Raw genomic sequence first — 11,877 nt, 5'->3', positions numbered from 1 at the left:
AATAAAGTGCCCGTGCTTATACTTGCTTATGTGTAGGAAAGAATGCTGGTTTAAATGGAAGATAGACACAAAATGCTGGAGTAGCTCAGCGGGACAGGCAGCATCACTGCAGAGAAGGAATAGGAGACCCTTCTTCAGTCTCAACCCGAAATATCACCCATTCCTTCTCTCCAGAGATGTCCTGCTGACTCACTCCAGCATTTTGTGTTTATACTTGCTTATACAGTTTAACATTTTATAAGTACTTTAGTTCATAAGTGATAGGAGCAAAATTAGGCCATTCAGCCCATCAAGTCAGCCATTCAATCATGGCTGATCTATCTTTCTCTCTTAATCCCATTCTGCCTTCTCCCCATAACCCCTGATTCCATCCCTGTCTGTTGCAAATCATTAATTTTGCTGTGCCATCGCAAGTTGGTTAAAGCTTCACACCATATAACAGCAAGTTCAACATTCCTTTATTACATGTAAAATTGTACTATACAGAGTAAAGTGTACAGAGCAGCCATCAAATGGATTTGGCTGCAACCAGTACAGTCATTATTGTGAGCTAATGTCGCCAGTTTGGCCCAAACGACGTATGAATCTCAGTAGTATTTAACGTTGGGTAGAACACACAGCATCTCAAAGAGCAGATTAGCGGCTGTCAGAGCTGTATTACCTGAAAGAAAAGAATATGCTTAAATGGTGTGGACTTCCCTTGTATACCTGTGTGAGGTATTACTAATGGCTGGTATTTATCATGCACTGATGCTAACAATCATCCATTGTTTCTTGTGCAGGTTAGTTTTCTGATGTTATTAGTAGTGGGTATTGGGGGGGGGGGGGGGGGAGGGGAGACTTGTGCCTTGATCATGCACGACAGGTACATGGATAGGACAGGATTGGAGGGATAAGGACTAAACGCGGGCAGGTGGGACTAGTGTATCTGGGACATGTTGGCCGGTGTGGGCAAGTTGGGCAGGAGAGCCTGTTTCCACGCTGTATCATTCTGTGACAAGGACAGTTACTGGATGCCATCCTCATTCATTTCAAGCGACAAAATGGAAGATTTGGCAATACATTATTCATCCACACTGCCTCACTCAAAACACCACTCCTCCCAAAGCGTAGCATAGCACCCTGTTCCACAGCTGAGTACCAATCCAGATTGTGTACTTAAATGTACATTGTTCTTTTAAATGTACAACAATGTTTTCTAGCACAAATTATACATATGGATAACTTGGACCATGATCGAGTTTGGAGATACAGCGTGGAAACAGGCTCTTCGGCCCACCGAGTCTGCGCCTACTAGCGATCCCCGCACATTAACACTATCCCACACGCACTAGGGACAGTTTTACCAAGCTAATTAACCTAACCTACCAACCTGCACATCTTTGGAGTGGGAGGAAACCGGAGCTCCCGTGGAAACCCACAGGGAGAAGGTACAAACTCTGTGCAGACATCACCCATAGTCAGGATCGAACCCGGGTCTCTGGCGCTGTGAGGCAGCAACTCTACCGCTGCACCACTGTCCATTTGGTTTAACAGAGCAAAATTCCTCAATTAGGTTAATATACAAAATTTTACTCCAAATTATTTCTTACCAGAAGTATCATATAAGGGCGCGACCTCAACCAAGTCGCAGCCGATTATTCTCATCCCCCGACACCCTTGGATAATCTCCAAGGCCTGTGGACACACAAGCAGCAGATTTCATATTTCCACACTACATTCAGTGACATCTTATCAATAATATGAACAGCCAAGAGCCACCTTCCAGCTTAATGTTACATATTATTAAAGACCACTCCCACAAACGTTTCACATACTTTGACAGTCACACAATCGGATAGTTAGCACATTGCCAGCTTGGTTTCACGGGAGTACTCCTGCCCATCTCAAGAGCAAAGCAAGTAGCTAGTAAAGCTAACGGCCACCCCTCCTGTGATCTCTAAACTAAACCACACCTGGAGTATTGTGCGCAGTTTTGGTCCCCTAATTTGAGGAAGGACATTCTTGCTATTGAGGGAGTGCAGCGTAGGTTTACAAGGTTAATTCCCGGGATGGCGGGACTGTCATATGCTGAGAGAATGGAGCTGCTGGGCTTGTAACACTCTGGAGTTTAGAAGGATGAGAGGGTATCTCATTGAAACATATAAGATTATAAAGGGCTTGGACACACTAGAGGCAGGAAACATGTTCCCGATGTTGGGAGAGTCCAGAACCAGGGGCCACAGTTTAAGAATAAGGAGTAAGCCATTTAGAACGGAGACGAGGAAACACTTTTTCTCACAGAGAGTGGTGAGTCTGTGTAATTCTCTGCCTCAGAGGGCGGTGGAGGCAGGTTCTCTGGATGCTTTCAAGAGAGAGCTAGAAAGGGCTCTTAAAAATAGCAGAGTCAGGGGGTATGGGGAGAAGGCAGGAACGGGTTACTGATTGGGGATGATCACATTGAATGGCGGTGCTGGCTCGAAGGGCCTAATGGCCTACTCCTTACTACCGACGTTACTAACATTGCCTATTTCCTTCGCTCCATAGATGCTGCTGCACCCACTGATGTACACCACTTTGGTCAACGCAGAGTTGTTTTTAAATGTGCTATACAAATAAAATTGACTGACTGCCTGAACCTGCAGAGATGCCTTCCTTACTACCGATAGTCTCCTGTCTATAAAATTCTTATTATAGTCTCCTGTCTGTAATATTCATAAAGCCCAGCATGGCTTCCTCCCCGCTTGCCAACTGCAGATGGGCAGTGGAATATCCGTGTAGGAAGGAACTGCAGATGCTGATTTAAACCGAAGATAGACACAAAATGCTGGAGTAATTCAGCAGGACAGGCAGCATCTCTGGAAAGAAGGAATGGGTGAGGTTTCGGGTCGATACCCTTCTTCAGACTGAAGCTCCGAAACATCACCCATTCCTTCTCTCCAGTGCGATACATGTTGTGATCAATTACCTGACTGGGATGAAGACCTGCGATCTCCGGCGTTCCGGTCCCAGGTGCGAAGGCTGGGTCCAGGCCATCGATGTCAAAGCTAATGTACACAGGGCCATCCCCCATTTGCTGCCTCACCTCAACCATCAGTGGAGCCAGGGAACGCAGCCAACATTCATGTCCAGTAACTGTCCGAAAACCCTGGAACCAACAAATGCCCACAGCAGCGAGGAGTTCAATGATTCATTTTTCTCTAAAATGTTTATAAATTCGGTGGTGTAGCAGTAGAGTTGCTGCCTCACAGCACCAGAGACCCAGGTTCGATCCTGACCACGGGTGCTGCCTGTACAGAGTTTGTCTGTTCTCTCTGTGACCGCGTGGGTTTTCTCTGGGTGCTCCGGTTTCCTCCCACACTCCAAAGACATGAGGGTTTTTAGGCTAATTGGCTTCGGTAAAATTGTAAATTCTCCCCCTAGTGTGTGTAGGATAGTGTTAGTGTACGGGGATCGCTGGTCAGCATGGACTCGGTGGGCCGGAGGGCCTGTTTCCGTGCTGTATGTCCAAACTAAACGCTTGGACACGCTAGAGGCAGGAAACATGTTCCCGATGTTGGGGGAGTCCAGAACCAGGGCCCACAGTTTAAGAATAAGGAGTAAGCCATTTAGAACGGAGACGAGGAAACACTTTTTCTCACAGAGAGTGGTGAGTCTGTGGAATTCTCTGCCTCAGAGGGCGGTGGAGGCAGGTTCTCTGTATGCTTTCAAGAGAGAGCTAGATAGGGCTCTTAAAAATAGCGGAGTCAGGGGATATGGGGAGAAGGCAGGAACGGGGTACTAATTGGGGATGATCAGCCATGATCACATTGAATGGCGGTGCTGGCTCGAAGAGCCGAGTGGCCTACTCCTGCACCTAAACACAAACGTCAGGCAAACCTAGCGAAAGATGATGTAGTTGGGAGATCAGTTTGGGAGAAAAATAAGTAAAGGCACTTGAGAGTTCATATCAATAAACCTGACTTGGATGTTAGGATGTGTAGGAAGGCACTGCAGATGCTGGAAGACACCCACAAAATGCTGGAGTAACTCAGCGGGACAGGCAGCATCTAAGGAGAGAAGGAATGGGTGATGTTTCGGGTTGAGACTGAGGACGATAAGACACAAAATGCTGGAGTAACTCAACGGGTCAGACACCATCACTGGAGCTATATTCATGGAATCCATGCTATATTTAAGAGGGAGTTAGATGTGGCCCTTGTGGCTAAAGGGATCAGGGGGTATGGAGAGAAGGCAGGTACAGGATACTGAGTTGGATGATCAGCCATGATCATATTGAATGGCGGTGCAGGCTCGAAGGGCCGAATGGCCTCTACTCCTGCACCTATTTTCTATGTTTCTATGGAGAAAAGGAATAGGCGACCCGAAACGTCACCCATTCCTTCTCTCCAGAGATCCTGCCTGTCCCGCTGAGTTAACCCAGCATTTTGTGTCTGTCTAGGATGTTTGGATGACTAGCTGACCCCTTGAGCCATGAGGGGAAGGGAGAAAAAGGAAGTGAAAGCTTACCTGTTCTCTGCCCCAAATGTAACCGTCTGGTTCGTACGTGGAACCGCGGAGGCCGATCTGCACGACCCGCTTACAGTCGAGAAGCCCCTCTTCCACGCAGCGTCTGAAGGGCGTCCCGTGGCATATTTTCGACCCGAGGACAGTATCACTGGTGTCAGCATGAGCGTCGATATGAACCAGTCCCACTGGGCCATGTCTGAGTAAAAACACAAGACAGACCATCTGGTTCCCAATAGACAATAGGTGCAGGAAGTAGGCCATTTGGCCCTTTGAGCCAGCACCGCCATTTGATGTGATCATGGCTGATCGTCCCCAATCAGTACCCCGTTCCTGCCTTCTCCCCATATCCCCTGACTCTGCTATCTTTAAGAGCCCTATCTAGCTCTCTCTTGAAAGCATCCAGAGAACCTGCCTCCGCCGCCCTCTGAGGCAGAGAATTCCACAGACTCACCACTCTCTGTGAGAAAAAGTGTTTCCTCGTCTCCGTTCTAAATGGCTTACTCCTTATTCTTAAAATTCTCAGCCATGATATTCCTCCAATACAATAAATATTCAGTCTTGTCTCATACTTAATGGCCACGGATAGAATATTAAAAGGATAATAGCTCCAGATGTAAACCTCAGAGCTTGAAATATTCAGGGGAAAAAAGCAGACTTTAGTTTAGTTTAGAGGTACAGGGCAGAAGCAAGGCCCTTCGGCCCATCGAGTCCGCACCTACCAGCGATCCCCGCACACTAGCACTATCCTATACTCGACGGACAATTTACAATTTTTACCAAAGCTAATTAACCTACAAACCTGAATGAATTTTGGAGTGTGGGAGGAAACCAGAGCACCTGGAGAAAACCCACGCGGCCTCGGGGAGCAAGTACAAACTCCCTACACACAGCACCTGTAGTCAGGATCGAACCCGGGACTATGGTGCTGTGTGGCAGCAACTCTACCGCTGCACCCCCCCCCCCCCCCCCCCCCCCCCCCGTGCTGCCCTGAGGAGAAAACTAATTTGGAAAAAATATATATATTTCTGAATAATTTATTTTTAGACAATTAACTGCTTTAGAAATAATACACTTTGTATTTTCCCTGTCTGAAAGGATGTATTCGGCAGCACGTATGAAAAGTATATTTCATCAGAGCAGTGGTGATCAAATGGATAAAACATGAAAACAAATAACGTCAGCGTGCATTTACAGGTCGCGTGTATGAGGAGAGTACAGAGTCCAGGATCCCTCAAGCATTTCAATGACAATGACGAACAGCAACACTTACTTTTCTGTCAGTGCCTGAAGTATGGGGTATGTTATTGTGTGATCGCCACCTAGACCATATTAAACAGACATAGTTAGACACAAGGAACTGCAATGCCGGGCACAAAAAAAAGACACAAAATGCTGGAATAATTCAGCAGGTCAAGCAGCACCTCTGGAGAACAGGGATAGGTGACGTTTCAGATCGGGACCCTTCTTCAGACTGATTGTAGTAGGGAGGAGAATGCTGGAGGAGAGGTGGGGGTAGGGCAAGTGATGAGTGGATACAGTCGAGGAGGGGGTTTGATTTGCATATGAAGTGGACAGAGGCGAGAGGCAAAAGGATGTAAGATAAGGAGAAGAGGAGTGACATGTGAGGTCAGAGGAAGGGAAGACATTATTAACGCAGTTTAGTTTAGTTTAGAGATACGGCGAGGAAACAGGCCCCTCGGACCACCGAGTCCACGCCGACCAGCGAGCAATCCCCGCACCCTAACGCTATTCCACACACTGGGGACAATTCACAATTTTTTTACCAAAGCCAATTCACCTTCAAACCTGCACGTCTTTGGAGTGTGGGAGGAAACCGGAGCACCCGGAGCAAACCCACGCAGGTCACAGGGAGAATGTACAAACAGCGCCTGTAGTCAGGATCGAACCCGAGTCACGGGGGCTGCAAGGCAGCAACTCTACTGCCGTGCCACTGTGCTGCCCCAAATTAGTAGACAAAAGGAACTGCAGATGCTGGCTTACAAAAAAAACAAAACAAAGTAACAGCGGGTCAGGCACCATCGCTGAAGAATGTTCGTGTTGGGATCTTTCTTCAGACTGATTGTGGTAAAGAGGGAGAAAGCTGGAAGAGGGATAGGGTGAGACAAAGCCTGGCAAGTGATAGGTGGATACAATGTTCAAGAAGGGACTGCAGATGCTGGAAAATCGAAGGTAGACAAAACTGCTGGAGAAACTCAGCGGGTGCGGCAGCATCTATGGAGCGAAGGAAATAGGCAACGTTTCGGGCCGAAACCCTTCCTCAGACTGACATAGGTGGATACAACTCAGGTGTTTTTAATGGCATAATGGTGGACAAAGGCCAGGGATAAAAAGGAAGCAAAAGGGTGTAAGATAAAGGAGAGGAGGAGTGAGATGTGAAGGCATAATTAGTGATATTTGACGGGGATTAAAAATTCTGCTTTGTCTTCATTTGTGGACACCGGGGAGAATTTCCGTGCTATTTTAAATTGCATCGTGGAATAATTTACCTGCAATGGCAAGAATGGGCTTTGTGCAACATCTGTTTCAAGTGAAAACCAGTACTTATTTGCTAATTAAATGAGTGTTGCTGAATTCTCTGGAGTGAAATCTGAACCCACACGGCAAGGGTGCTACCGACTGAGCGGGATCTTGCAGGAGAACAGACACATTCTACCTGTTTTTTGTTGATCCCATCGTGCAGGGATCATCAGGCTGAAATTCTGGCTACAAATGCTGTTGTACCTGTTTGATAGCATTTATAGTGACTGCCACATTTATGTGTAATAGAAACATAGAAAATAGGTGCAGGAGTAGGCCATTCGGCCCCTCGAGCCTGCACCGCCATTCGATATGATCATGGCTGATCATCCAACTCAGTATCCCATCCCTGCCTTCTCTCCATACCCCCTGATCCCTTTAGCCACAAGGGCCACATCTAACTACCTCTTAAATATAGCCAATGAACTGGCCTCAACTACCTTCTGTGGCAGAGAATTCCACAGATTCACCACTCTCTGTGTAATGAATGAACTGCAGATGCTGGTTTACACTGAAGAAGATACGAAATGCTGGAGTAACTTAGCGGGTCAGGCAGCATCTCTGGAGAGAAGGAATGGGTGACAGAACGTCCAGAGATGCTGCCTGTCCCGCTGAGTTACTCCAGCAATTTGTGTCTATAAGGGCAGCGATTACTGGCAATGCAAGGGTCTCGGCCCGAAACGTCGCCCATTCCTTCTCTCCAGAGATGGTGTCTGACCCGTTGAGTTACTCCAGCATTTGTGTGTCTGTCTTCTTGTATCTTTATAAACTGTATTCATATTCTCCTCCCGAGGAGATTCCACCCAAGATTCATACCCAAGGTGAGGGGTATGCAGCCAGTGGATGTGATCTTCTGGAAGGCCTCCCTGATCATCTTGCAGCTCTGCTTCAGGTCGTAAAGGTTGATGTTGACGTCTCCGATGTCGGCCACCATCAGGGATTCGAAGGGGGCTGCCTTAGTCGCCCCGTTGTAAGCCCGGATTAAACACGACTCTGCCCGGATATGTCGGGGCCCAAACCTACACAGAGAGAAAAAAACAATTATTCAATGATTCAACGATACGTTATTGTTGCATGTACCTAGCTACAGTGAAGTGCTTTATTTTTGTACACAGCCCGGTGGAACCATGCAGTAGACCTCACCTGGGCAGTACACAAAGAGTCGCCACGTTTCTGGCATCGACAAAGTTACAAAGAGTTAATCGAACGGTCTCCACAAGTTCATAAAGTCATAGGAGCAGAATTAGGCCATTCGGCCCATCAAGTCTACTCCACCATTCAGTCTTGGCCGATCTATCTTTCCCTCTCTGCTCCCATTCTCCTGCCTTCTCCTCATAACCCCTGACACCCGTACTAATCAAGAATCCGTCTATCTCCGTCCTAAAAATGTCCATTGACTTGGCCTCCACAGGCGTCAGTGGCAATGAAACTCCACGGTCTTATCTTCAGCGTCCAGCGGGGAACCAGGCTTGTCGCTACATGTGGCCGCAGACTGCCAGCTGGACCCCAACTTTTGTTCTCTGTGCCCCCCCCCCCCCCCAACTGCCCCCCATCCCCTTGTTTGCCCCCCCCCCCAAGAATAGTGACTCTTGAAAGATCACTCCTAATTCCTCCACCATCTCTATAGACCCCTGGGGTGCAGTCTACCTGCTCCAAGGTAACTTATCCACCTTCAGCCCCTTCAGGTTCCCAAGCACCTTCTCCTCTGCAATAGCAACTGGACTCACCTCCATCCCTTGACTCCCTTTTCCAAAATTGGTTTTGCTTCTAAACTAGGGTGAAGATTGCAGTGTTACTTGAACCCATCACAGCTCATTTCTCCTAAAGGTAGACAAAAATGCTGGAGAAACTCAGCGGGTGCAGCAGCATCTATGGAGCGAAGGAAATAGGCAACGTTTCGGGCCGAAACCCTTTGGGGTTTCGGCCCGAAACGTTACCTATTTCCTTTTGGGTTTCGGGACCATAGTTTGGGTTTCAGTCTTCAGACTGAAACATAGAAACATAGAAATTAGGTGCAGGAGTAGGCCATTCGGCCCTTCGAGCCTGCACCGCCATTCAATATGATCATGGCTGATCATCCAACTCAGTATCCCGTACCTGCCTTCTCTCCATATCCTCTGATCCCCAAGGGCCACATCTAACTCCCTCTTAAATATAGCCAATGAACTGGCCTCGACTACCCTCTGTGGCAGAGAGTTCCAGAGATTCACCACTCTCTGTGTGAAAAAATTTCTTCTCATCTCGGTTTTAAAGGATTTCCCCCTTATCCTTAAGCTGTGACCCCTTGTCCTGGACTTCCCCAACATCGGGAGCAATCTTCCTGCATCTAGCCTGTCCAACTTTGCCCTTAAGAATTTTGTAAGTTTCTATAAGATCCCCTCTCAATCTCCTAAATTCTAGAGAGTATAAACCAAGTCTATCCAGTCTTTCTTCGTAAGACAGTCCTGACATCCCAGGAATCAGTCTGGTGAACCTTCTCTGCACTCCCTCTATGGCAATAATGTCCTTCCTCAGATTTGGAGACCAAAACTGTACGCAATACTCCAGGTGTGGTCTCACCAAGACCCTGTACAACTGCAGTAGAACCTCCCTGCTCCTATACTCAAATCCTTTTGCTATGAAAGCTAACATACCATTCGCTTTCTTCACTGCCTGCTGCACCTGCATGCCTACTTTCAATGACTGGTGTACCATGACACCCAGGTCTCGCTGCATCTCCCCTTTTCCTAATCGGCCACCATTTAGATAATAGTCTGCTTTCCTGTTTTTGCCACCAAAATGGATAACCTCACATTTATCCACATTATACTGCATCAGCCAAACATTTACCCACTCACCCAGCCTATCCAAGTCACCTTGCAGTCTCCTAGCATCCTCCTCACAGCTAACCCTGCCCCCCAGCTTAGTGTCATCCGCAAACTTGGAGATATTGCCTTCAATTCCCTCATCCAGATCATTAATATATATTGTAAATAGCTGGGGTCCCAGCACTGAGCCTTGCGGTACCCCACTAGTCACTGCCTGCCATTGTGAAAAGGACCCGTTTACTCCTACTCTTTGCTTCCTGTTTGCCAGCCAGTTCTCTATCCACATCAATACTGAACCCCCAATGCCGTGTGCTTTAAGTTTGTATACTAATCTCTTATGTGGGACCTTGTCGAAAGCCTTCTGGAAGTCCAGATACACCACATCCACTGGTTCTCCCCTATCCACGCTACTAGTTACATCCTCGAAGAATTCTATAAGATTCGTCAGACATGATTTACCTTTTGTAAATCCATGCTGACTTTGTCCAATGAATTCACCACTTTCCAAATGTGCTGCTATCCCATCTTTAATAACTGACTCTAGCTGTTTCCCCACTACCGATGTTAGACTAACTGGTCTGTAATTCCCCGTTTCGACCCGAACCTCCTTCTCTCCAGACACACTGCCTGGGATAGTTAGTACTCCAGCATTTTTGTTTATTTGTGTGTGTCTGTGTCTACAGCTCGTGCTTTGCAAACATGGAGAGAAAAAAAAAAAAACAGCTGCAGGAGTCGGCTTCGAGCCAGCACCACCATTCAATCTGACCATGGCTGGTCATCTAGGATCAGTGCCCCCGCTCCTCCCTTGATTCCGTTAGCTATGATGAATTGTATCCAATTCTCCCCCCTGTACCTGGCGCCGGGCCGGTTGGAGGTGCCTGTGTCCAGGGGAACTCCGACGAAGGCAGCGTCCAGCCCCTGCGAGCTGTCCTGCACCGGGAGCCGCATCATGGAGCAGACGCCGACCGAACGGGCCACATCGGCGCCACTCTTGGGCACATTGAGCCGCGTCGAGGAGTAGCTCCGGCCGGCCGGGGGTTGCAGGACGAGCCGCGGCTGCCGTCTCAGCAGGGAAGGGAGGCGTCGGCACCGGCACAGCAACCACTCCATGTGTTCTCTCTCTCTCCTCTGAGCAAAGATTCGGACTTTAACCCCACTGGTGAGAGTCGCCCTTGTGCAAGCAAAGCGAGAGAGCGACTTGTCGCTACATGTGGCCGCAGACTTGTCGCTACATGTCGCTCTGTTGCAGCCGCAGATCTTAGAGCAGATCTTAAACCATAAGATCTTTGGTTGCAGCCGTCTCCGTCCCCTTTAAACAGAGTTTATTTTAAAAGATGCCTCCATCTCCTTTTGGAGTGATGTTGCATTACTTGAGACACACCCAGGGCCAAAGATAGATCTTACAGCGGAGCCAGATAGGTCACCCCTGCGAAATACAATGGGCTGACGTGTAGTAGCTACGGAGGGAATCCTGGGCATTTAGTAACCGGAGCCTACCTGACCTTACCTGACTCGACTCGCAGTGTAATCAACGTTGCGGGGCAACAGTGTGTGTATGTGTGATATAGGGTTAGATTCATAATTCTGTCAGTTCATAATTCTTGTTAAAGAATAAAATGTTTATAAACACACATACATGAATGTGATATAAATGTATTTAATCATATAACACACACAATTATATTTCTTCTGATTTTTATATCCAATTAACTTTATTTCAGACTAGACAAGGGACATTAAATAAGAAATATTGTAACCCCCCCCCCCGGCACTCCCTCGCCTCCCCCCACACTACAATATCTCCCCCCCCCCCCCCCCTCCTATGCCCCTCTCCCCGGGCCGCGCACTCCCTCTCCCCGCTGCCGGAAGCAAGATGACGGGGGCTGGTTGCTAAAATGGGCCCTATAATCACCCATGACCGTACTACACGTTTGCGTGAGAGTAACCCATCTTGCTCCGCTCTAAGATCTTTGAAAGATACTAGGATCCGCTCTGGCATCTCTGTCCAGGGCTAGATACCCGTGAACTCTGTGTCTATTTGCAG

The 11,877-nt window shown here is 47.9% G+C and overlaps 1 protein-coding gene across 1 annotated transcript; it reads right to left on the bottom strand.

Annotated features, from left to right (window-relative positions):
* Window positions 1-441: 441 nt before the first annotated feature.
* Window positions 442-10,982, bottom strand: agmat (agmatinase). The gene is made up of 7 exons (XM_033048337.1): window positions 10,687-10,982; window positions 7,843-8,045; window positions 5,759-5,807; window positions 4,489-4,684; window positions 2,948-3,127; window positions 1,593-1,677; window positions 442-661 (listed from the first exon to the last, which is right to left on the bottom strand). The coding sequence occupies exons 1-7, from the start codon at window positions 10,941-10,943 to the stop codon at window positions 588-590; spliced, it is 1,044 nt and encodes a 347-aa protein (XP_032904228.1). The 5' UTR covers window positions 10,944-10,982; the 3' UTR covers window positions 442-587.
* Between the last annotated feature and the right edge of the window lie 895 nt (window positions 10,983-11,877).

The sequence above is a fragment of the Amblyraja radiata genome, chromosome 31 (assembly GCF_010909765.2).
Source record: "Amblyraja radiata isolate CabotCenter1 chromosome 31, sAmbRad1.1.pri, whole genome shotgun sequence".
Classification (NCBI taxonomy): Eukaryota; Metazoa; Chordata; class Chondrichthyes; order Rajiformes; family Rajidae; genus Amblyraja; species Amblyraja radiata.
The sequence above is the reverse complement of the archived record's forward strand: the minus strand, read 5'-3'. Positions and strand labels throughout refer to the sequence as shown.

Excerpts from the sequence above, each read along its gene's own strand:
- agmat (XM_033048337.1), bottom strand. The coding sequence starts at position 10,943 with ATGGAGTGGTTGCTGTGCCGGTGCCGACGCCTCCCTTCCCTGCTGAGA. Across the intron at positions 8,046-10,686 it reads TCCAACCGGCCCGGCGCCAG|GTTTGGGCCCCGACATATCC; the intron begins GTACAGGGGGGA and ends CTCTCTGTGTAG. Across the intron at positions 662-1,592 it reads GCCCTTATATGATACTTCTG|GTAATACAGCTCTGACAGCC; the intron begins GTAAGAAATAAT and ends CTTTTCTTTCAG.